The 26,392-nt window shown below is 45.7% G+C and overlaps 2 protein-coding genes across 7 annotated transcripts in view; one reads left to right on the top strand and one right to left on the bottom strand.

Moving 5' to 3' along the window:
- The first annotated feature begins 189 nt into the window (after positions 1-189).
- Positions 190-5,727, top strand: eif3jb (eukaryotic translation initiation factor 3, subunit Jb). Of its 2 annotated transcripts, XM_077228652.1 has the most exons (8): positions 190-322; positions 417-508; positions 2,001-2,067; positions 2,246-2,334; positions 2,459-2,573; positions 2,654-2,854; positions 3,976-4,049; positions 4,225-5,727. In XM_077228652.1, the coding sequence occupies exons 1-8, from the start codon at positions 301-303 to the stop codon at positions 4,357-4,359; spliced, it is 795 nt and encodes a 264-aa protein (XP_077084767.1). In that variant the 5' UTR covers positions 190-300; the 3' UTR covers positions 4,360-5,727. The 2 variants fall into 2 exon arrangements, with proteins under 2 accessions (XP_077084767.1, XP_077084768.1); XM_077228653.1 differs by lacking the exon at positions 2,001-2,067.
- Positions 5,728-5,837: 110 nt separating this feature from the next.
- cilp (cartilage intermediate layer protein, nucleotide pyrophosphohydrolase) overlaps positions 5,838-26,392 on the bottom strand; it is a 79,171-nt gene continuing 58,616 nt past the window's right edge. For 3 of the 5 annotated variants that reach the window (XM_077228639.1, XM_077228640.1, XM_077228638.1), the window contains 8 exons: positions 18,756-18,910; positions 18,045-18,107; positions 17,678-17,947; positions 17,215-17,391; positions 16,759-17,073; positions 16,107-16,215; positions 8,638-8,795; positions 5,838-8,508 (listed from right to left, as the gene is read on the bottom strand). In XM_077228639.1, coding sequence (XP_077084754.1) covers positions 6,152-8,508; positions 8,638-8,795; positions 16,107-16,215; positions 16,759-17,073; positions 17,215-17,391; positions 17,678-17,947; positions 18,045-18,107; positions 18,756-18,822 — 3,516 coding nt within the window. In that variant the 5' untranslated portion in view covers positions 18,823-18,910 and the 3' untranslated portion in view covers positions 5,838-6,151. Of the gene's footprint in view, positions 8,509-8,637; positions 8,796-16,106; positions 16,216-16,758; positions 17,074-17,214; positions 17,392-17,677; positions 17,948-18,044; positions 18,108-18,755; positions 18,911-20,005; positions 20,121-21,578; positions 21,633-26,392 lie in introns of those variants that run through there. The other 2 variants (XM_077228641.1, XM_077228637.1) reach the window with 2 other exon arrangements.

Genomic DNA, 26,392 nt, shown 5'->3' on the forward strand with positions numbered 1-26,392 from the left:
TATCATATATTTATACGACAGCAACAATCATTATGACCACCACCAATATTCATAAACATAATACAATAACAGTATATTTAATAATAATGAAATTATTATTATTATAATTATGATGATGATGACCTAGCACATCGGGTTTGTAGAACAGTAACGACCACACGAGGGCGTTGCAGCGCAGTGGAGCACGCGCGGACTCCAGTCCTCCGATATCCCGTCAGCATGAAAGACAGAGGCGCGTAGATCAGAGGGTCTGTGCACATGCGTTCTCTTAGCTAGTACTTTAACTCACACTAAGCCAAGATGGCGGATGCCGACGACTGGGGTAAGGATTACTTTCAATGTTTTGAGGTTATGTGTGTGAGAGAGGGTGTCGGTCACTGTCTTAACCACGACATTATTATTATTTTTTTCGGAAGACGCTGACAGCTTCGATCCAAGTGAGCCGATCATAGTTGCCGCCGCGCTGCTGGATAAATGGGAAGGCGAGGACGAGGAGGAAGACGTGAAGGTAACGTGCGAATACCCATGTAATCAAAACTTTATCAATAATGAGCGTTTAAATACTTATCGAATATGTGACTAAAGGTAGCAGCACTAATATGGCGATCATGGTGTATTTTTAGCCGTTTAGCTAACCTGGAATAGGCCCGTTTTATTTAGAGATTCACCAGCTGTATCAAGTTGCGTGTTCATGATTTTTTAGTACTTCTGTTACACTGACAGTTTCTGTGTGTTTACGTCAGCAATCGTGTCATCTTCCTGCTTTACAGATCTGTTATCTGACAGATTCTCTTTCATCAATAATAATCTGCCAGTCCATTACGGATTAATCAATCTAATATAGTAGCTTTGACAGCACGTCATTTTTTGCGAGTGGCTGTGGTTGAAATGTATTAATATTGACTGATATGAATCCAGTTTTAACAACGAACAAATGCCGGGCCATGTGGACCTTGATTAGCAGCTTTTAATGTTTGTTTTCGTTCATTTAAACGTTTTGCTAATCTTAGTTAATAAAATTGTTGTTGCTACTTTAACTTGTTAAATATACTAGTTAGCAGAGAACATAGTACGCCTCAATTTAGTTTCCCAAGGGAAGACATGCATGTCACGTTTTTGCTTGTAACAAATCCTTTTTTAAATAGGTTTTCGTTTCTTTTTACTATACGAGTTTGTGTTCTTCGCTGTCATGTGGATGCTGTCATTTTTGCGCCAGGCAGCAGCAGCTGCTGTTGAGTTCCTGTTGACGTCATTACGCGAGTGAGTCACGTTGCGTGTCGTGTTGACGCGCAAATCTAGAATTCTCTCGCTCGCCATCGTCTGATCTATGAGCGCGCACGTGTTATCGTCGTTTACTGCGAGTTGTTTTGTTTGAAGGCACTAAGGCAGCTCTAGAAATGCCTCGCTAAATGAACCCATTAACTGAGGCGTCGAGAGTTCAAATCGACTTTTCTCCCATGAAGAACCATTCATGGAAACCAAGGCCATGGAAAACCTGGAAATGTCAGGGAACTGACATTTTATCATTTCTGTGCCTTCAAATAAAATCTTTAAAAAGCCATGGAACTTTCTGTAGAATTGCTCAGCTGAAATCTAAGCTATATTTAATCAGTTTTGTTTTAAATTTCTACATAACCATTGCTAACAATTTAGTCAGTATTAACCGTTTATTAGCAGAAGAGAATTCGTTTAACTTGATGCCATGTAAGATGGTCTTTAATATGGGGCTTAAATGTTGTTTTATAGTCTTTGGTACTGTAATTATAATGGCCAAATTAATCAAAAACACTTGTGCTCTTATTCATTTTATGATGAAGAAATTATTCTTTTTAAATTGAGTTACAAATGTAAGGAATAATGTTGAGGCAATATATTGTCCCAATTATCACACGGCTGCTTAGCAAACAAGTAAATAGGAACAAGAAAACATTTAATATGATTTAAAATTATTTTATTAGTTTGCATATGGTTGGTTAACAACTGTATCTTTCTGTCTGTAGGATAACTGGGATGATGAGGAGGAGGAGGAGAAGGAGGAAGAGAAGAAAGTTGAACAGATAAAAGCCGGTATTGATCTCTGTTGAGCTGTCATTTTTATACAGTTTAAATGTTGTTGGCAGAACAATAGCATATTTGTATGCAAGTAGATCTTTTGGTTTTATTTTTTATTTGTTTGTGTTTTATTACTGTTTTTCTTTAACCCATGTGGAAAGTACTCTTATGGTTTGATTTACATTTCCTTTAGAAGTGAAACCTCCAGAGAAGAAAAAATTAAGTGATAAAATAAAAGAGAAAGAAATTGCTGAAAAGAAAAAACAAGACAAGTTAAGGAAGGTAAGAACAATATTATTAGTTGTATATTTACTCATTAATGAATGAATCCCATTCTCTCCTGATACTCATTTCTTTTGTATATTTCAAACTGTTTATAACCTTTGTTTTTGAAACTTGTGAATAGAAACAAGAATCCCCGATAAGTGAGAATCTATCACCAGAAGAGCTTATAGCAGAGAAGCTTCGACTGAAAAAGTTGCAGGAGGAGGCAGACTTGGAATTGGCCCGTGAGGCTTTTGGTAAGAAACTTATTTGAAATCTTTCATAGTCCATATTGTAAATGTAACAGTTTATCATTGAACAAGCTTTTTGATTTCAGGTGTTGATCCTGCTGCTGCAAATTCCTCTACTACTGTTGTGACAACAAAAAATGACTCTGGAATTGAAGCCATGTGCCCCTCGTCCAAAGATGACTTTGTTGCATTTGAAAAATTACTGAAAGATAAGATAACACAGTTTGAAAAATCAGTGCATTTTTCCAGCTTTTTGGAGTCACTGTTTCGAGAGCTTTGTATTTCATGTAAGTGCAGAATTATATTTTGAGTTGTATGTAGATAATTATCTTCTTTTTTTATTCTGAAAAATTGGATGTTTGTGACAAGGAATTTATATCTCCAGCTGATATATCTCCAGCTGTTTAGATTATATGGTGAGTTGCGTAACCTAGGCATGTGACTGTATCAAATTTTTATGTTTCTGAAGCTTTAATCACAGTATACGGTATTATCACTTTACAGTAAGGTCTCACTAGTTAATGTTAGTAAGTTTATTAACTAACATTAACAATGAGCAATAGTATATTTGTGGCAGAAGTTATCATTCTTTGTTAACGTTTGTTAACTGTATTATGTAATGGACCTGAGCTAACATGAACAGTTACAACTTTTGTGTTATTAAATGTTAAAATGAACTAAGATAAATAAATGCTTTAGAAGTATTTTTCATTGTCAGTTTTTTAACTAATGAAGCCTTATTGTAAAGTGTGACTGAACAATAAAAAATCAAATCATTTTCAAACAATATCTAGGGCATATTGTAGTCCAGATTAAAATCAAATGTAAAAATGTTTAAGTTTTAAAATAAATGTCCTATTATATCTTTAAATATTTAAGAATTCGGTGCTGCGATTAAGACCATTTCGAAAACAAAAATCTGAATGTCGGTTAGAAACATTTAAATACTGTTCAGAAACAAAGTAGTTCAGCTGCTTTTTTACGGGTTACCTGGGTTGTCGCTGCATGTCTGATGTTCCATCACAGCGCCATCTGCTGTCAGAGAGTGAATTTGCATTTTCATTCTCCGCTTCTCTTTACTCGTTCCGCCATGCGCTTAACATGCGTGTTGGCCTTGTTTACATCAGACTGCACGCATGCCTTTTTGACGCAGCATACATCGGTGCTGTGCAGTTTAACCTGTTGATGGGAAAAGTATTCTTAAAATGCATTCCAAAAAGCGGAATAATTCGTAATAAATAATTATTCACGTTATTTTGAAGTGCCCATGATTACAATATTGTGCATGTTCATTATTGTGATATATCGTATTACCGTATACAGCACGTGTCTAGCGTAAACATAAGACCATGCATGCATGTCTGAATGCTAATCATTGTGTTCTCTCTCTCTGTCTGTCTGCCTGAAGTGGAAGTAGATGACCTGAAGAAAATAAATACTACTTTGTCTGTTCTGCTCAATGAAAAACAAAAGCAAGAAAAGGTTAGTTGAATGATTTTACTGTTATTAATCTTGTGTACTTGGTTTTAGAGGACCTTCGATTGAGAATGAAATGTATAGCCTCACACATTTTTTTTTATAGTTCTATAAAAAAGTATTCATTATGGTCAATACTCTTAATAACAATCATAATTTGTTGCTGTTGCATTATTCAAAGGAAAAGAAGGCAAATAAGAAAAAGAAGAAAGGTGTACTTCCTACTGGTGGATTGAAAGCAAAAATGAAAGATGACATTGCTGATTATGGTGAATTTGACGGTGGCTACGGCAATGAATATGATGACTTCATGTGACGAAGGTTCATCGTCCCCTTCCCATTCCCTCTGTGCACAGACACCTCTGGAGACATTCAACATTTACCCGTTCTTGCTACTCAGTGCCATCTTGAACGCTGAACAGTGTGTCAACCCTTTACTTCGTTCCAGTGGTGACAGACTCCTCAGAAAGCTGCTATCAGCCCATTGTACCCAATCGGCAAATGGGGAAAGGCAAATTTATTCAGATGGCCTTGAATTTTTTTCAAAAACTTACTGTATGATGTGGGACATCTTTGATGGAGGCATTTCCTCTGATTGGCCTAAATAAGAATTTCAATGCCTTGTAGGAAACTTTGTAGAAAATGTCTCTTGATTTCATTAAAAGTGTTTTTAAAGCTGTGCAGTTTGTTACACATAAGTAAAAAAGTGATGCTCTATGCGAATTATTTTCTTCCAAGAATGTCCTTATTGAAAGTATGGTTATTCTTTTCTTGCATATTTATACACACTTGGAAACAGTATCAGTTTCCAAATGTGAACTATAGTGTAATTCAGCATTTGAAATCAAAGTTTGACAGTGCTTGGAGTCGACATTGCATAATTAACAGCTGGGCCAGGTTGCATAAACTGCCAAGACTAGTCTTACAAGTTAGTCGAAACATTTTATTTTCCTTTAAGACTGTTCATAACGGTTTTAAATCAGTTTAATAAAAACAGATTGGTAACAAAGAAGTAAGACTGATTGTCCCTTGACTAATTGTTAGTTGGTCATACTAGGACTTAATTCACAGTCTTAACATAATGGTGTGTTGCATAATGTTTATGCAACTGGTCCCAGAAGTGGCACACTGATTAAATGAATGAATGGGAAAATGAAAGTAAAACAAATGATAGCCTCATTGAATCTGTTGAATTTTGACCTTGTCATCATATAAATGCAGAAGTCTACCTGTTGTGCAGTTGTTCTCCACCAAAGTATATTTTAAATTAATTCAGTATTGCTGCACACTCAATCAGCTGATTAATGGTATTTAATATTGCTGGTTATATGACATAATATGGTAAATTTGCATCACTAGCTGAAGCAAACAGGTGTTATGTTTTTGTTTCACCCATTTTTACTATACTATATATTCTACAGGTATGTATGAACTAAAATGAAATAAAAATGAAACATAAGTAAAAATGTTTATAAGAAAACAGCTTAGAGGATTTTCTTACAAATTTTTAAATTGGGCAGTGACAATACAAAAACTCGAATGCATTGTTTTTCTAAAGGGTTTGGACATCTTAAATAGTTTTTCTAATGAATGAATGATAAAGGGCATACCTGATTGTTTAGCTGGATATGTTGTGTTCAACTGCTTTGTCTGGAGTATGCAATAAATATTTGACTATTTACAATTTCAAGTTGTAAAATATTTACCACAGTACAAGTGAATAGACAATATGTAAATGAAAAATGACATGAATCACACATTCCTTTGGAGTTAAATTGCTTAAAAAAATAGTGCTTTTAGTTTTGTTAGTCTTTTAATAGGTGAAATTATTAAAAATGATTTATTAAAATAATAAAAAAATCCACTCTCATGTGAATCTGCTTTGCAATTCATAAAATCTGTAAAATTGTTTGCCAGGTAATGTGATCAGCAAACCTAATTACTGAAGAAATTTGAAAAGACTTTTCCCCAGCCTTGTACTGTATGTCTGTAATAATCTTATTGCTGTCAAGTTTGAAAATGGCTTAAATCCAGTAACTCTCATAAGAGCAGCCCCATAGAGATTGGGTCTGTCTTGTCTCATGTAGAGTTTTTAAGTTCTTGGAATATCAACCAACGGTCTGGGCACGTGTGTAGGAATTACGAGTACTCCTCCTCTTACTGCTGCGAGGTACTGCTGAGCCGCCTCTCTGCCTCCGGTTTCCTCTTCCCTGCCGTGCACTTCCAGCTGTGGCTTGACCCAGTGAGTTCTGCATCTGCTGAAACATACTCTGCCTAGTGACCTCTTTATCACCACAGGTGAATGTTAATGCCACACCCTCATTGCTCTTCATGACTCGAGAGGTGCCATCTGATGTACCATCAAAGCAACGGCCAAGCGCAATTTCTTTGGCTGTCCGGGGGTCTTGGTCAGTTACTGTATAGATACCATAGTTGTGTCCCAGAGGATCCAGAGGTGCAAGCATGGTGAACTCATTTGTGTCATTGTTGACAGCCAGTGGAAGGTGATTCACCAAGTATTCCTGTAGCATACTGTTTACACTGTCTCGCTTGCAGCTGCCCTGAGGCATTACCTTCACGAGGGTCCGATCCACTCTGTCTTGATCGTAGAGCATCCCACTGCACTTAAACTCCAGACACACAGCTGAAACAGTTGACTGGTCCATGTCCCGGATGCTTCTGGTGTCACGGATGCCATACAGTTGGCCAACGGTTTTTGGATGGGTACCCCCCATATTGCGAGAACGAACATTGATCTCATGGGGACTGTTGAGTTTTACTTTAATGTAGCAGGCCCTGTATTCCATGGGCTTTGGCCACCAACTCAGATAGTCTTCAGTCCAGCTCATAGGATCGTCCTCATTGAAAGGCACTGTGTTGTAATCATACCGATCTCCTTCAACTCTCGAGAATCGGAAGTGAGCTGCGCTGAATGGAGCTTCCTCACACTCTTTAAGCTTGTCAAATGGATAAACTGGACCATTGGCCTCCTCAGCCGTGTTTGACCGGGGTTTGGCCACATTCATGCTGAATGCTGTCTTTTTTATTCTGCGATCGTCGTGGTCCGTACGTCTATAGTTAAGTTTATTCAAATAGGGTTGTGGGACGCCAACTATGTTAGGATTCAACTTTGGAGAGGATGCTACTGCCTCTAGCTCTTCTCCCCCAAGGTTGGCCATGACATATGCTGAATATGCATCTGCTTTCTGTTCATCACAGAAGGCTGGAAGGCACGCACCATTTGGGCCAGTGATGACACTGTCAAATCTACCCCAAGCCCGAGGGTTGGTTGAAAACCCTGGTGTGGGCTCCATATTTATTAAAGTCATCACGACTCCTTCAACTTGCTCACTTGGCATGTAACGGTCGCTACGGAAAGCCCGCACTTTCACGTAACATCTCCTGTTCTCAGGTACATCTAAGTTAAATAGCCTCCTCTCACGGATTTCCATGTTACCTATGAGAAAGGTCCTCTCCTCTCTTTTCCCCCTTTGCTTCTTCTCAGCATGGAACTGGCCCTCTTCCTCCCACAAACCTGTCTCAGGATTAAGAGACCATAATTTCATGGTCTTCAAGTGCTCGGGCATCTTCACTTGTGCTGCATCGAGACGCACTTTCACCTCTCCGGCGTTGAGCGACTCGCCTCCTTCTTCGTCCCTAAAGTCCACTGAGAACATTCCATAGGTCCTCAAGGGCAGAGTGTCACCTTCATCACCAATGAAGTTGAGATCACTTTGGGCAGCAGCTGCTGTTGATACATCCCTGGGGTCGAGGAAAGTCACACTGGCTTTGACATTTCCCATAAACACTTCTCCATTTTCTTTATAGAATGCATTGGGTGGGATCTCAATCTCAGCAATCGGATCCTGGCCTTCTACCTCACCAAGATCTAGCTTATTAGTTTCTCTTGAGCTGATGGTCACAGCTGGCTTTTTCCTCAATAACTTGATCTCATAGAACACAGTTCCACCTTTAGGATTAAATGGTAAAACTTTTGTGGTGTTCACGAACTTCTGCATGTTGTCCACAAATGTGAGGACTAGACGCTCTGTGTTTGTTGGTACCTGGATTGAGAATGTGCCTTTGTATCCAGTTCTACTTACTCTTGTGCCATCCATGTAGATGTGTCCAAACCTCATGGGCTCATCAGTGTCTGCAGAAATAGCACGTCCACGAATGATAGCTTTTGTGTCCACACATGTTTTGCAACCACACTGAGTCACTACCATGATGGGCAACTGATATCCCTGACAAGTTATCACTTTCTCCACCATGTTTGAAATTCCACAGCAGTAGGACACTGAGTCTTTGCATCTGATGCCGTTATCCAGCTTCCCTGTGCATGTGGATGTTGGGCATCTCCCCACATCGTAATACAAAGAGTTAGTCTCATTTTGAAAGCAGTCATGAGGTAGGCGGATCAGGTGGGAACCAGGCTTGGGGTTGCATGACAGTGCCTTTTGACCTTAACACAAAATTAGATAGAAAACAGATAAATACCAAACTAAGATCACACTATTTGTAAAGGATTTTGATAGATACCTTTTAGGTTAATATAAAATATTTATAGTTAAAGTAGGATATAAGGGCACACCAATAACCGTGAGGGTGGCTGGTTTGGATTTGATGGCTCCGTTCTCATTACTGGCTCTGCAGTAGTATTCTCCAATATGGTCCAAACTGAGATTCCTCAAAACCAGTGTCTCATCATACTGATATTGACTCCTGTCCAGCAGAGTGCCATTGTGGAACCTAAAGATTTACAACAGTTATTGTGATTGTGTTTTCACATTCTGCAAATGGGTTCTTCAAATTCTTCAAATTTTCTGCATCTAAACGAGAGCAAAACTGATGTTATCGTTTTTTGGTACCTCAGGTGTTTCTATTACTCCCGATGGTGACCTGGGAGATTTGGCCCCTATATAAAACACTCAGTGACAAACTTGGGTGTTATTTTTGATTCTGCTCTTAAATTTGACAAACAGATAAGTACCGTAGTTAAATCTAGTTCCCTTTCGTTGTCACTCCGAGTTACGTCGGATGACGACGAATGGGGTTTCGCTTAGAAAGCCTATCAACTTCGAGTATTACAAAACGAGCCAATGGCAAAGAAATGCCATGGGTCTGCGGAATTTGCATGGCGTAACTCCGCCCCACCTCGTGGGTATAAAAGGAGGAAGCCGGCAGCAAGCAGATATGTTTTCGTTTCGGAGCCAAGTGTATTCTTCTCTCCACAAGCCATCTCTGAATTGTCAGCTTTACAAACGAGTACCTCGAGTGTTGGTGTGACGGCGATCTACGGCGAGAGCGTGCTTCCTGCTGATCTGTTGCAGTGGTCTGCCAGTCGGTGCGTTTCTCCCCGGGTGCTTCAACACTTGAGTTTTCTCTCACTAAAAGAGCTTACACGTGGCACGTCTTTTTAAAGATGTCTCGCCCGTGTACTTCTGGTTGCGGCAGATTGGTATCGGACTCTGATGGGCACGAGCGTTGCATAGTATGTTTGGGCATTGATCATGCTAGAGCAGCGCTCGTGGATGACTCATGTTCTCTCTGTGGGAACATGACCATCGCGTCATTACGGTCGAGACTCCGTGAACTCGCAAGAGTGAGAGTCCCCTCATCCACCCCCCGTCCTGCGGCTGGTGGCCAGGGTGATCTGAGGGTTACGGTCTGGAACAAGGCGCCGACTATGTGTCCGCGACCCCAGCCCCCCTCTTCAATGACGGTGCCCGCTAGTGAACTGCTGATTCCCGCGGGTCTACCCTCTGGTGGCCCGCGGGCTTCAGTTGAAGCTACAGAGGAAGATGCCATGTCTGTTGCAGCATCACTAGGCGGGTTTGACTCTTCTGGAAGTGAGGGCTCGTCACAGCTGCCACCTTCCGGTGTGCATACGGCTGTGCTCGAGTCTGATCCGGAGATGACGGCCATGCTTTCCCGGGCAGCCGCGAGCATCGGACTTGAGTGGAGGCCTCCACCCTGTCCTGAGCGCTCGCGGCTGGACGATTGGTTTTTGGGTAAGGCCGCCGACCCTCGTCCTCGGCAAACCCCAATACCTTTCTTCCCGGATGTGCATGATGAGATCTCGAAGTCCTGGAAGACCCCCCTGTCTTCTCGGGACCGCTCGCTGGTCTCATCCGCCTTTCCTCCCCTCGATGAGGCAGCTGCCCGTGGGTACACTGGGCTTCCCCCGGTTGAACGCTCTGTTGCCATGCAACTATGTCCTCAGAGTGCTTCTTCTCGGGGCGAGCCTAAGCACCCATCCAAAGCCTGTAGATTTTCGTCGACCCTGGTGGCGAAGTCTTACAGAGCGGCGGGACAGGCGGCTGCTTCACTGCATGCTATGGCCACTCTGCAGGTCTACCAGGCCCAGATGCTCAGAGACATGCACGAGGGTAGGACAAACCCAGGGCTCTTTGATGAGCTGCGCGCCGCGACCGACCTTGCTCTCCGGGCGACGAAGGTTACCGCGCGCTCCCTGGGTTTGGTGATGTCCACAGCTGTGGTCCAGGAGCGACATCTGTGGCTGAACCTGGCTGACATACGGGACGCTGAGCGGACCCGTCTGCTTAACGCCCCCTTGTCCCAGGCCGGCCTCTTCGGCGGTGCAGTTGAAGACTTTGCCCAACAGTTTTCAACTGCCCAGAAACAGACCGAGGCCATCAAATACATTCTGCCCCGCCGGCCCGCTGCTGCCTCCACCTTGCCGGCCGGGCAGACGCCTCGACCTGTTTCCCGCCGAGGGCGCCCTCCTGCGGCTCCCGCCCCTCCCGCCCGGACCACGCAGCAGCCTCCACCCAGGGCCGGTCGCGGAGGAAGCCGTAAGAAGGCGCCACAGCCCTCTCCTGCCCCGCCCCCCGCTAAACGCCGGGCCAAGCGGCGCTCCTGAGACGGGCTGCTCAGGGATGATGATTGTTTCTCAGGAGGTGGTAGCAGGACCACTCCTTCCCCCGGTGGAGGGCCGGGGGAGAATCTTTTGTTCTCCACTCCCCGCTGCTCACCCACGGGTGGGCAGCACCCTAATGTGGTTAAAGACAGAAACAATCCCCTCTTCCCTGAGCTCACAGAGTTCTCGGGCGACACAGAGCGCCGCCCACAAGCCGTGCTCTCCTCGCCCCCCTCTGTCCCAGAGGCGGTTGACACGGCGTGCCGTCCACGGACCGCTTCGCCCCTGTCCCCCTCTGTCGCCAGACCCCTGGCAGAGCAGGCCCCCGCGGGACGACCAGCCTGGTCCTCCCCTGGCCCCCTCTGCCAGGGTGCGGTTGCTAACTGTGCCCCCTCTCCGGGCCGCTATGCCGTCCACATCTGGGCCAGTTACTCCGCCTCGCTGCCCCTCCGGGGGGACGCCTGTGGCTCGCATGATCCCGTTGGTTCAGTTCCTGGGAGCCTGGCTAGAGCTTCCCCGTCTGTCCCACTGGATCGCGCGTACCGTCAGGCTCGGCTATGCGATTCAGTTCGCACGGTCTCCTCCCCGCTTCAGGGGAGTCCGCTCCACTTTGGTCGGTGGCAATGCCCCTATCATGAGAGCAGAGATTGCCACCCTGCTGGCGAAGGGTGCAATCGAGACTGTCCCTCCAGCCGAGATGAGGTCCGGCTTCTACAGCCCCTACTTCATTGTCCCCAAGAAAACCGGTGGGTTACGGCCAATCCTGGACTTGCGCGTGCTGAACCGCTCCCTTCACCGGATGCCGTTCAAGATGCTCACCGCCAAACGCGTTTTCGAATGCATACGGCCCCAGGATTGGTTTGCAGCGATCGACCTGAAGGACGCCTACTTTCATGTCTCCATTCTTCCTCGACACAGACCGTTCCTCCGGTTTGCTTTCGAGGGGCAGGCATACCAGTACGCGGTTCTCCCTTTCGGGCTAGCCCTGTCTCCTCGCATCTTCACGAAGGTCGTCGAGGCGGCCCTTGTTCCCCTTCGAGAGCAAGGGGTTCGCATCCTGAGTTATATCGACGACTGGCTGATCCTAGCTCACTCTCGAGATCAGGTTTGCGAACACAGGGACCTAGTGCTCCGGCACCTAGCCCGTCTGGGCCTTCGGGTCAACTGGGAGAAGAGCAAACTTTGCCCCGTGCAGAGGATCTCTTTTCTCGGTATGGACATCGACTCAGTCGCCATGTCCGCGCAGCTTACGAGCGAGCGCGTGCAGTCACTGCTGACTTGCCTAAGACAATTCGAGGGCAAGAGTGCGGTTCCACTGAAACTTTTTCAGAGGCTCCTGGGGCATATGGCATCTGCAGCCGCGGTCACGCCGCTCGGATTGCTTCATATGAGACCGCTTCAGCTTTGGCTTCGCGACCGAGTCCCGAGGTGGGCATGGCAACACGGCACGTTCCGAGTACCAGTTACTCCGACCTGCCGTCAGTTCTTCACCCCGTGGTCGAACCTCGATTTTCTCAGGGCCGGTGTCCCCCTGGCACGAGCTTCCCGGCATGTTGTTGTCTCAACAGATGCCTCCACCACGGGCTGGGGCGCCATGTGCAATGGACATGCTGCTGCGGGCTCCTGGACAGGACCCCAGCGGCTGTGGCATGTCAATTGCCTCGAGTTGTTGGCAGTACGCCTTGCCCTGCACCGCTTCCGGGCGTTGCTCAGGGGTCAACACGTACTAGTCCGCTCAGACAATACCGCCACTGTAGCGTACATCAACCATCAAGGTGGTCTACGCTCCCGCCGTATGTCACAACTCGCTCGCCACCTCCTCCTATGGAGTCAGAAGCATCTGAGGTCGCTTCGAGCCATCTTCATTCCCGGAGCGCTGAACTGTGCAGCCGACGAGCTCTCACGGCTTCAGCCCCTCCCTGGAGAATGGCGACTCCATCCCCAGTCGGTTCAGCTGATTTGGGACCAGTTCGGGGACGCGCAGATAGATCTGTTTGCCTCTCACGACTCGACCCATTGCGCCCAGTTCTATTCCCTGACCGAGGGCACGCTCGGCACGGATGCTCTGGCGCACAGCTGGCCGCAGGGCCGCAAGTATGCGTTTCCCCCAGTGAGCCTTCTTGCGCACACCTTGCGCAAGGTCAGGGAGGACGAGGAGCAGGTCATTCTGGTTGCCCCTTACTGGCCCAACCGGACCTGGTTCCCCGAACTAGTACTCCTCGCGACAGCACCTCCCTGGCCGATCCCTCTGAGGAAGAACCTTCTTTCTCAGGGACGGGGCACCCTATGGCACCCTCGTCCCGATCTTTGGAACCTCCACGTGTGGCTCCTGGATGGGACGAGGCAGGTTTGAGTACCCTACCACCAGCGGTGGTGGCTACCATCACTTCCGCTAGAGCGTCGTCCACGAGACACGTCTATGCGTTGAAGTGGAACCTCTTCGTCAACTGGTGCTCTTCTCACCGAGAAGACCCCCGGAGATGCTCGATCAGTGTTTTGCTTTCCTTCCTTCAACAGGGGTTGGAGCGAAGGCTGTCTCCCTCCACCCTGAAGGTCTATGTTGCCGCCATTGCCGCACATCATGACCTCATCGAAGGTAAGTCGGTAGGGAAGCACGACCTGATCATCAGGTTCCTGAGAGGAGCGAGGAGACTAAATCCTCCTCGTCCTCCTCTCGTTCCCTCTTGGGACCTCTCAGTGGTTCTAACTGCCCTGCAGAGTGCTCCCTTTGAGCCCCTGCAATCAGTCGAGCTTAAGTTCCTGTCTATGAAGACAGCGCTCCTGGTTGCACTGGCCTCCATCAAGAGGGTTGGGGACCTGCACGCATTCTCCGTTGACGAAGCGTGCCTGGAATTTGGGCCGGCTTCCTCTCACGTGATCCTGAGACCCCGGCCTGGATATGTGCCCAAGGTTCCTACCACTCCCTTTCGGGACCAGGTGGTGAACCTGCAAGCGCTGCCCTCGGAGGAGGCAGACCCAGCCTTGGCACTGCTCTGTCCAGTACGCGCTCTCCGCGCCTATGTAGACAGAACGCAGTGTTTCAGGACCTCAGACCAGCTCTTTGTCTGTTATGGTGGGAAGCTGAAGGGAAAGGCTCTCTCCAAGCAAAGGTTGTCTCACTGGATAGTGGACACCATTGCCTTGGCTTACCAGCAGCAAGGTCGACCGTGCCCCCTTGGTGTGACTGCCCACTCCACCCGGAGTGTGGCGTCCTCTTGGGCTCTAGCGCATGGCGCCTCGCTAACAGACATCTGCAGAGCTGCAGGCTGGGCGACACCTAACACATTCGCCAGATTCTATAATCTCCGAGTGGAGCCTGTGTCCTCTCGTGTACTCGCTTCAACTAGCTAGTACCGGACCCGCTCAGGTGTCTTCGCTTGCTCGCCATTCCACTCCACGGACTGGATACGTGCGATACTTTCCTCAGGTGAGCTTCTCCGAAAGCCCTGAGCTCCTCCAGCACTCCTGACGTCGGCGCCAGTGTCTATTGCCTGTGCGTCGGCTAGGTGCCTCCCGTGTGCATGGTCCCTCCTCTGAGCGACCCCCACATGTGTATTTCCACTGTAAGCCTCTCTGAGCGTGTGTCTTTCCCTTGGCAAGCCACCTTGCCACCCCTGGGGTTGAAATATTCCACCTGCGGCTGGACACCCCAGTGTTTCCCATATGCTTCCTTCGGGTCATATGTGTATTCTCTAAGTCCCCCCCCTCCGGGCTGGCATTAATTGCATACTTCCCCTAAGCTTGGGATATGCTTCCCAGTGTACCTTGGTATTCCTGTGTTATATGGAGTCCTTTGTCCAGGCTGACAGGGATCTCGATTTACGCAGGGCACTGGAAGACAGCTGAGAAGGTGGCGTGATTAGACTGGTAACCCCATTCGTCGTCATCCGACGTAACTCGGAGTGACAACGAAAGGGAACGTCTACGGTTACGTATGTAACCCTCGTTCCCTGAGTAGGGAACGGAGACGTTACGTCTGCCTGCCACTTTCCGCTGTACCGCGGGGATCGCCTGAGCTCAGTCTTGGCTCCTCAGCGAAGAAACATATCTGCTTGCTGCCGGCTTCCTCCTTTTATACCCACGAGGTGGGGCGGAGTTACGCCATGCAAATTCCGCAGACCCATGGCATTTCTTTGCCATTGGCTCGTTTTGTAATACTCGAAGTTGATAGGCTTTCTAAGCGAAACCCCATTCGTCGTCATCCGACGTAACGTCTCCGTTCCCTACTCAGGGAACGAGGGTTACATACGTAACCGTAGACGTTTCTTCCAATTAAGACTATTATCTAAGGCTAAGAGTTTTTTAACATTTGCAGAGTTTGAGAGGGTGATTCATTTGTTCATTTCATCTAGACTTGACTATTGTAATTCTCTTTATATTGGAATGAGTCAATCCAATATTAATCGTCTTCAGATGGTTCAGAATGCAGCAGCCAGACTTTTGACTGGCACAAGGAAGTTTGAGCATGTTACCCCAACATGTTACCCCAATACTCATAAACAAATTAGCTCCAAACTATCTCTCTGATCTATTGAAATTAAACGACTGTGTTAGATCATTGAGGTCATCTTAACAAAGATTGTTGATGGTTTCAAAATCAAGACTGAAGACGAGAGGTGACCGTGCATTTTCTGTTGTTGGTCCAAAACTGTGGAATAGTCTTCCTGTATCTTTAAGACTAATATTCACAGAGTCTGTTTTTAAATCTAAGTTAAAAACCTACCTGTTTTCACTAGCTTACAATTGTCCTTGATTTTTAATGTTGAATTGTTAAATTGGTGTTTCTGATGTAAACTCCCTTTATCATTTTGCTTTGCGGTCGATCTTGTTTTTAAGATATCTATTCTCTTGTACAGCACAATGGCCAACTACTGTTGCTTTTATTGAGCTATATAAATAAAAGTTGATTGATTGATTGATTGATTGATGGGTTGGGGACCAATTCTTAATTGCTAAGAAATAACTTCATGTTAACCTGGTTTGTTTAAACTGTCTTCATTTACACCTGTCACATTCTTTTGAAGGAACATAAGACATGAGGGGTTTGACTTTAGATACTAAATGCTCTTTGTGATTCTCTACTTTTTCATTTAATGCCATCTAAAAGGCAACATGGTTTCCTTGTGTTTTGCTGAAATTCTACAGTGAACATCAATTCATATCTGAAAGCATAATCTTACCATTCATACTGGTTTGGTTCAGGTGTCCCATCAACCTTACAACAGAAGGCAGCTGTCTGACCTTCCCTTCTGGCCTTGTTCTCAGGGTTTTTCAGCACATACAGTTTTTCTGAGGAACACAGTGATATTGTGTTACATGTACACCCATGTACACATCTACACATGTACACATATGCACACATCTAGTACACCCATTTTTTTGCTTTGATGAACTTTAATAATTGGTTTCTGTTATGTATTCTACATTGCTGCAAATTCTGCAGAATTTCCACCAAGATAATGTTATATAGCTAGCTAACATGGATGAGGTTTTGTCTAAATAGTAAAAAGGAATTGTGATCATTTCGAAAGCATCAGTTCAAATGTGTTAAACTACAAACCAATCAGTAATGTTTTCCATTGTATGCCATTGTTTTTCAGCAAAAGTGTGTTTTTGAATTTACGGAGTTACATAACAGCTGCATACTTATAGCTTGTATTTTATTTTAGCTTGTAAAAAGATAAATTATTTTAGTGGGGGAAAAAGAAAGAAAAAACTTAACATTTAATAAAAATTCTCACACACATCTTCAAAAGAAATTTCTTAAGGTAGTATTCTAATGCTAATACAGAATAGGTTAAATGCATTCAAGGTCATTAAAAGAATCATTACTTGCTCTCTCTAGCTTCAAAAGGAGGACGGACGTGCGTTCGGTGCTTGGTGGCACAGTGACTTGGTGTGGAGCGTGATTATTCAGCTTGATCATCAGAGTACTGTTGCCATCAGGGCAGATTCCAGGGACCTGAAAGTGCCCATTGTGATCAGTAACAGTGAGGAGTTTAGGCGTGGAACCAGCATGAAGAATGGCAGCTCCAGGTGCAGGGAGACCCCCGGCACTACGGACTGATCCTAAAACGGTATGATCCTGGCACATGCAGCCATCACACTCATCGTTTACTTTGCCCATCATGCACTGCAGGTCACAGCCTAAGGAAGAAAAGGGGAAAGAGATTTTTTAACAACAAATGGAAGGATGACAATAAAGATTTAAAGATTCAAAGATTTCTTGTCTAACTATACAAGAAAATTATCATTTTTAATCTTTAGGAAACTGAGTAAATGCATTACGTGGGCAAGGTGGCCCTTGGCATGACCTGTCCTCGACTGTTTGGCCATTGCATTGTTTAGAATTGGATTTGCAGCTTCTAGAGCGATGCTGTGTTGCCACCTGATTGCATTGGGCTGGACACACACTCCAGTCTGACCATGGACCCCATATCAGTTCTTCATTATCTGAAACAATGTCTGAATGGAGAGAGGGATAATATAAATTAATTTACAATGTATTTTCTAGGCTGACAATAGATTTCTGAAAAGATATTTCTGCAGCATCATCATCAAATCCACCTTTTCTATATTTAATTTGAATACATAATCTGCTCACCATTATTATCAGAGAAAATGTGCCCAATAAAACTTTGAACATTACACTATATATTTATAATGATTGTTAGAAGCATTATTCCCTTTAAAAGCAGGGAACAGTTGTAGTTTGAAACAACATTTGGCTTATAGAGCCGCATTTACTTACTTCTAGGACATAGGAAGCGTACAGCATAGTTTGAGCAGTTCCTCCCAACAGGCTGCTCATCATTGACACACCAGAAGCCTACAACCGGGTCAGCATGTACTCTTTCCCCAGTGCTGCGAGCTGGGATCCATTCGGTAGTGCGTGACTCTAGAGCTCGAGGAACCTCACACACACGCGCTCGATAATAAAAACGAATGGCATTCAGCTTCTCATAGTCTCCTTTTCCTCCAGGGTGATCTACATTGAACCATGTGGTCCACTCGTAATTATCTGAGGAAAATTAAATTTTTATGGCTTTAAACATCCATTTGGATCACCTTTTGAAATATTTCTTTGGCTACATATTGTCAGAAACATATACACCTACCTTCATTATGGTACACAGCTGGGTTTGGTCTCCATGATGTCCCCATGATGTTCCTCCATGTCCCTAATAAAGGAAACAAAAGGTTTATTTCTTGAAATCTTAGCACAGTATCTCAGTTTTACCTTGCTAATTCTGGACAGCTAAAGTTTTGAGAAAAAAAATTGTTCTATTAATTCTATGATGCAGTCCAGTGATGGGCTTAACTAACTTTTGATGTGGTTAAGAAAAAAAAAGCATATTGTAGATTAATCAAGGTTTATTGTCAGGAGCCTAACTATGGAAGTGAAATTTTACTCCTTTCATTTTCCTGGGATTTCCCCCCTTTCAGATTATTTAAGAGCCCTTTTCTTTATCCTGACATGCAGAGTACAACAGAAATTTCCGCTAGTGGTTCACACACAGAGTAGAACCAATTGCTAGCAGGTGTCTTTCTGCCGCTGGCTCGCAAAACCCCCAGCTTCTGGATATACGGGGACACCAGAACAATGTTGCCTTTCCTGCAGTAATGAGTTTGCTGAAGAGAGGTTTGGGGGTTGGGGTATTGGAAGAGTCATGTTTCTAAGAGCCAGCTGTCAATATTCTGTTGAAATCTTTCAGCTTCTGCCATAAGCAATGACGCGCAGATGACTGCATTAACAATAACTTGCATTAGCAATTAAGTGTGAAATGTGCTGATTCAAATGACGTTCACAGGAGTTTTGCAAAACAAACCTTGAGAAAAAGTGCCTGTAATTTCCAAAAGAAACAGAAGAAAGGTCCATGCTGAGAGGCAGCCCATCCTGGCTCCCTGTTAATGACCTCTGACCTCTGGTAAAGACCCTCTCACACACAGCTCCTTCGACACAAGAATAGGCCAGACACAGATCCTAGGCCAATCAGATATGAATATAAAGATCATTAGTAAATTGCACAGAAAGAAATGGACCACAGTATTTTCACTTCTGTAAATCATACAGGAAACTCTTATGTGTCTTTTTTTTTTAGCTGATTATGAACTCATTTCAACCTTTCCAGACTCAAATGGACCAAAAATGTTTTATAAATTAGTGTACTGAAAAACTTTCCATTTTACATAAACAACCAAAAGACTTTAGACAGGATGAAGTAATACAGTGGAGATCATGAATACTCCTACTAAAACAAAGACAAGCTGCAGAGAAAGAGCTTAAAGTATTTTAGCTGCTCTCAAATATCACATCTGTGAGAGCTATCACTGTGTGTCAAGGGAATGCACAACTGTTTTTACATCCTGCCAGAAAACTCAGACCTAACTACACATTCCATATGCACATATAACAATTTCTGTATGGAAAATCAAAATGCAGTCAATTTTAACAGTTTCTCTCCATATTAAAATTTGTAACGGCTTTAAAAGACTACACACAAAAATACTACTTTAATAGTAAACTTCAAAATGCAACATTTTGTTTTGATGTCAAAATCAGACTATACACTCAAAAGCAAAAGCTAGGGGAAGTACCATTTCAGGTTACACTTTATTTTGAGGAGACATTGTTACAGTGTACTTACACAAACAAGTACTAAGTAATATTAATTAACTACATGTACTTATAGGGTTAAGGTTATTGTTTGTTACTTGTAATTATGCATAATTTGCTGTCATTACTAGGTACATGTAACGTAAATACGACACCTTAAAATAAAGTGTTATACCTAAAGTGTACCATTTTGAAGGGTACCACCCTAGTGACAGCATTTGTAACTGATATGTAGATAAAATCATTTGTACATACAAAAACAAAAGCAACAACATCCAAATTCATGACTGAACAGATATGTTTTTCTCAAACATTCGTATGACCAATAAAAAAAAAAATCTACTACAGAAAGGAAATTACTTTCCACTGTAAAAAATTTAGAAAGCATTAGAGTCTGAATCCAAATCCTCAAAATGTGGTTACAGAAAAGAAAGCTGAAAATCTGAGAAAATGATACCTTACCAAAGCAAATGTTTCTCTGTGAAATGGAAAGCTTTTGTACTCCTGCTTGTTTCTGTGATGTATTTACAGAGCAGTTGCTAAATAGTTGGAGTGAGAAGAAGAGAGAGAGAGTGATAGTGAAGTCAGGTCCGTGTTCAGTACTTATATAGCTCAGCCCTTAGCCATAGATTCGGCTCTCTGCCACGAAATAACATCATGGGACCAGGCTAGCACTATCTACTGCTCCTGTACAGTTGAGGAAAGGGCTGGATTTCACAGCCAGGGCTATCCTGGAACAATATTCTTAAAGAAATGAAACAGTCTCTATTGATAGATGTCAGGTTTTTTAGTAAGTAGACAGAGACAAAAACACAAAAACACACACACACACACACACACACACACACACACACACACACACACACACACACACACACACACACACACACACACACACACACACACACACACACACACACACACACACACAAACACAAACACAAACACAAACACACACACACACACACAAACACACACACACACACACACACACACACACACACACACACAAACAGTGTTTTTTCCCCATAATGATTCGCAGTTGTGTCAGCACTGAGGTGAGATATTCATAGCTGGGAGTATGTTCAGTTATGCAACATTCACAAGAAAGCCATTCAAGAATGACATCCATGCATTTCAAACATATGAAAGCCATTATGTGACTCCTTCTCAAACACATTAGCATGTTCTTTCCCATCAGTCCCTCTGAATGTGTTGATAAACAATATGAGTGATTTGTAACACTAAAGAGCCAACAGCAATACACTGTGGCTTTTCAGTCATGATGTCAGATTCTGCAGGACAAATACACCATATCAGCAGAACATAAAACTGTCTGATTGAAAACTGTAAGAAATAACAGACCCTAGGGTCAATGGGAAGTCAGAGCAAAATATGCCTAAAATATAGCAAGATGGAAAATATCAGGTCTTGCTTTAGGTAAAAGAAAGTGTTACTTCTTGCACCAAGATCTTTTAGGATCTCACCTTCATAACTCACCTACTTAAATTAAATCTGACTTTATTATTGAATCAAACTTTAAACAGAGCAATGGACAAGTTTATGTGGTTTAAAACAGATTAGTTTCAGTCTATTGGCCCTGTTGAAATTCAATATTTAATAACTGCTTCTTGAGGATGAGCTTTAAATGCCTAATTTACTCTCTACGCAAAATACTCACATATGTACATGATACCAATTCAAAGCACTTATTGTATATTAACTTAAAGGCGTCATATAATGGCATTTTTGTACAAGAATCTTTAGGGTCTAAATGAAAACTTTGTAATACTTTTATTAAAAATTATCATTAGTATTGTAAGAAAACACAAATTTTACCTTGTCAAAAACAGCTCTGTTTTCAGCACGCCGTTTCAGTGCATATGCCTTTAAATGATAATGAGCTTTGCTCACTCCACCCCTCTGTTCTTTGGGCATTTTGACACCATGCACGTTGCCTTGACAACAGTTGAGGGTATATTTTGCAACAAGAATGGCAGCAGGAGTTTCTGTGGACATATCTGTGCAACTGCACCAATTTGAACCGGAGTCGAACCCAGAACAAGATGACGGCCCCGAAGAAGTTCGTCAGTTAAGGCTCGAACAGGACGTTTCTGAATGGTTGGTTAACGTAATGTCACTTTGATCTATTTTTGTAACTTATGTACTGTCAGGGTAACTTAGAGTAGTGAGATACAGACGCTATGTGTACTGATGTATAGGTTAGTTTGTTGACAGATTGATGTTGAAAAACATTTTTTTGGTAAATGTAGGCTTGTCAGTGATGCGTAATGTTATCGCAGTGTTAGGTACAACTGTCAGTGCTGAAACATTAACCATAACGCGCTGTTCATTATAAACGTGGGATTATGAATTATATTAAGAACGTCGTAACGTACAGAGAAAACATGCCGTAATATACCCTGAGTGTAAATATTAGGCGCATTTATCGTGAAGTGTGCAAGCGATTTGCAAAGATTAATATTTAAAAGTTAATAAACGTTACACTCACTTCATCTGAAGGTGCAGCAGGAACACGAATAGCACCGATTCTGTTTTCAGGACCAGCTTCTTAGCAAAACGTCTCTGGTTACTTGCGTAACCTATGTTCTCTGAATAGGGAACGAGACGCTGCGGAAAGCGCAGTGGGATATCCTCTGGATGTGCCGATTGCCTGAAGCCCTATAGAATCACGCCAATTCATTGGCTGATGGCGCTCGCGCAAGCTGGCTCCGCCCCGACGCACTTACGTCGTAGCATGACGAACGCGCGCTCGCCATCCTCTCCTCAGATTTCTCTGCCGAAAAGAAGAACTGTCGGCAGCCCGAGGAGCTTGGCAGCGAACGCAGCGTCTCGTTCCCTATTCAGAGAACATAGGTTACGCAAGTAACCAGAGACGTTCTCTTTCATAGGTTCACTCAACGCTGCGGAAAGCGCAGTGGGAACGAAATACCAAACTCGCCAAGCTTAAGCGCTGCCATAACTGGTAACAGACCAAATAATGATAACCATGACTGGTTCAAGCAGATAGAACCTGGGAACCTGGAGTCATGTCAAGATCTAAATTATAGAACCTCACAAAGGTGTGCGGAGAGGACCAACCTGCCGCCACACAAATGTATTCCAAGAGGGTCCCTCTAAAAAGAGCTTGAGAGGAAGCCACACTTCTGGTGGAATGTGCTCTGATGCTAAGAGGTGAAGGCAAACCACGCACCTCGTAAGCCAGCGAAATAGCATCCGTTACCCAGTGGGAAATCCTCTGCTTTGATGCCGCAAGCCCGCGGCGGCCAGCACCAAAACACACCAAGAGCTGGTTAGATTTCCTCCAACCGCCTGAGCGATCTACATACAACTTCAAAGAACGGACCGGGCAGAGCAGGTTAAGTTTCCTTTCTTCCTCAGAGGCAAAAGGAGGAGGGTGGAAAGCGTTAAGGTTAACAACCTGAGAGCGGAACGCCGTGGAAAGAACCTTGGGTACATACCCCGACCTTGGCCTCAAGGTAACCCTAACCAGGCCAGGAGCGAAGTCCAAGCATGACTCACTAATAGAGAGAGCCTGCAAATCCCCCATCCGCTTTAGCGAAGATAAAGCCAACAAAAGAGCAACCTTAAGAGTCAGAATCCGCTCAGGGGCTGACTCCAAGGGCTCGAAGGGAGCCTCTGTCAAACCCTCCAGGACGACTGACAGGTCCCACGAGGGAACACCAGGGGGGCGAGCCGGTTTCAGGCGCCTAACCCCACGCATGAAGGCCGAAACTAACCTCAGTTTCCCCAAGGGAATCTCGTCTGATTCTCTATGAGCGGCAATAGCTGCGACATATACTCTGAGAGTGGTAGCAGCCGCTCCGGAAGCAAACTTTTCCTGCAGGAATTCCAGCACTGAGCCTACTGGGCAGCCAACCGGGTCCCTATCATGTGCTAAGCACCATGCCTCGAATACCCTCCACTTGGAGGAATACAGCCTCCTCGTAGAAGGGGCTCTAGCACTCGCAATGGTCTCCTGAACGTCGGTTGGGAGATCAAAGCTTAAAGTTAACGGCCTCTGATAGGCCAAACGTACAGCTTCCAAATGTCGGGGCGAGGATGCCATATCCTGCCCTGAAGCTGGGAAAGCAGGTCCTCCCTGACCGGGATCTCCCAGGGGGAGGATACCAACAGAGGGATCAGCTCCGAAAACCATGGCTGGGACGGCCAGAATGGGGCTACCAGAAGGAGGCGGACTCCGCTCTCTCTCACTCTGGACAGAACCGCCTGGATCAGCTTGATGGGCGGGAAGGCATAGAGTTTCTGCATCGGCCAAGGGTGGGCGAATGCATCTATCCCCAACGGAGCTGGAGGGCTCAGGGAGAACCAAAGCGGGCATTGGGACGACTCCTGAGATGCAAAGAGGTCCACTTCCGCTTTTCCGAACCTCTCCCAGATCAGGGCCACCGTCTGGCGGTTCAACATCCATTCCCCAGACCTGAGCTTCTGCCTCGACAGGAAATCTGCTGCGAGGTTCAGAATCCCTGGGACATGAACTGCTCTCAGAGAGAGGAACTTGTCCTGGGACCACAGAAGAAGGTGACGCGCATGCCTGTCTAGGGTGCGCGAACGTGAACCCCCTTGTCTGTTTACATGGGACACTACTGCCATATTGTCCGTTCTGACAATGACATGGTGCCCTTCGAGGAAAGGGAGAAAGTGGCAAAGAGCCAGGAAGACAGCCCTCAGCTCCAAGCTGTTTATGTGCCACGAGAGGTTCTCGCCAGTCCAAACCCCACACGCTGGCCTGCCCTCGAAAACCGCTCCCCAGCCGGTCAGAGAGGCATCCGTCGTAACCATTTGACGACGGAATACCGCACCCATACCGACTCCTTTCTGAAGGAAGAGGGGGTCCCGCCAGATTGACAGGGCGCGAAAGCAACTGCGCGACACCTTCAATAGGCGAAGGGCTGGCCCCGTGGGCCGAGCCCCTGAGAGCTTCATCCACCACAGAAAAGGTCTCATGTGGAGTAGCCCTAGAGGTAGCACAGGGGAGGCCGCGGCCATAAGGCCCAGAAGTCTGCGGCAGGTGCTCACGGACACATGCTGGCCTAGCGCAAAGCGGGACAGACATGTCTCCAGACTGGAAATCCGTGCAGGAGCCAAACGGGCCTGCATAAGAACGGAGTCCATGTGTACCCCCAAGAAAACCGTGCTCTGAGCTGGAGTAAGAACGCTCTTCTCCGTATTCAACCTCAATCCGAGAGACTGAATATGACGGAGGACAATGTCCCTGTGGTGAGTCACCAACTCTCTGGAGTGGGCTAAGAGGAGCCAATCGTCCAGGTAGTTGAGTATATGGATGCCCTGGAGCCGCAACGGGGCCAGAGCAGCATCCATACACTTTGTGAACGTCCTTGGCGCTAGAGCGAGGCCAAAGAGGAGGACCCTGTACTGGTACGCTTTCTCTCCAAAGGCGAACCGGAGAAACTTCCTGTGTCGCCGTACGACCTGGATGTGGAAATAAGCATCCTTGAGGTCTACTGTCACGAACCAGTGCCCCAGCCGGATATGAGATATGATGGCCTTCAGCGTCAACATTTTGAATTTCCCTTTGTAAAGAGAGAAGTTCAACCGGCGAAGATCTAGTATCGGCCGCAGGCCGCCTCCCTTCTTCGGGACCAGGAAGTAACGGCTGTAGAAGCCTTGTTCGACTTCCCCCGAAGGAATCTCTTCTATCGCCCCCTTCAGCAGAAGGGATGAAATCTCCTGCTGTAGTACAGAAGCCTGAGCGGCGCTGTCGACTACAGTAGGAAAGACCCCGTTGAAGCAGGGGGGGTTGCGACAAAACTGAAGCGTGTAGCCGAGCCGAACTGTGCGAAGGATCCAAGGCGATACCCCTGGTAAACGCTCCCATTCTTGAACGAAATGTGATAGAGGGAGAGGAGTGTTGCAGTGCAGGGGACATACCTGAGATAGGGTGTCGCGCTGTCCATGGGGAGGCGTGGTTGACCGTGGAGGAGAGTGCTTGGCGTCCTGACACGTACTGGGGGGTACCACCACCTGCATAGAAGTAACTGGGTCCGCCTGCTTCAGAGGAAAACGAACTGTGCCTCCGAGGAAGCGATTGGCGGGTATAACGTGCGCCGGGAGCGAGGGGAGAAAGCAAGACGCGTCTCCTTCCTCCTGCTCCGGACTGGGTGAAGAGAGTGAAACAGGACCTGCACTTCGAAACACACTGGGTGGCGAAGGTGACAGGGTTGGAGGAGGAGAGCCGGTTGGAGGAGGGCAGAAACGCTTGCGCGGTCTGTCCCAACCTCGTAGATCTGGTGCGGCTCTCCTCCTTCTGACCTGCGGGTCAGGAACGGCTCGAGGAGGCTGGAGCGGCCGATTTGTTAGACCGCTTCAGCTGAAGGCGCTTGTGAGGGCACTGGCGGGGAAACGGACAACCTCGGGCTCCCCAAACCGTAGTTGGTGGGGGATGAGCCGAGTCATTCCTTCTAGTAGGGAATTCAACCCTATGAGCAGAGCGTTCTCGGGTCTGAGAAGGGGGAGGGTTGGAGTCTCTTGGCTCTCTAGATCTCCTGGGCAAAAACTGCCTGAGCGCGGCCGACTGAGACTTAGCGGCACGGAACTTCTCAACCACCGTGTTGACCGCTTCCCCGAAAAGACCTGAGTGGGAGATAGGGGCGTCCAGAAGAAAACTCTTATCCTTTTCTCGGATCTCCGTGAGATTCAACCAGAGGTGGCGCTCTGCGGCAACCGAGCCCGCCATAGAGCGACCTACAGCCCGAGCAGTGTGTTTGGTGGCTCTTAGGGCCAGATCTGTGGCTTTGCGAAGCTCTTTGACAGCTTCGGGCGTCAGTCCCTCTCCTTCGTCCATGT

Source organism: Siphateles boraxobius, unplaced genomic scaffold (assembly GCF_051911475.1).
Source record: "Siphateles boraxobius isolate OS27281-9 unplaced genomic scaffold, OSU_SipBor_1 130, whole genome shotgun sequence".
Taxonomy (NCBI): Eukaryota; Metazoa; Chordata; class Actinopteri; order Cypriniformes; family Leuciscidae; genus Siphateles; species Siphateles boraxobius.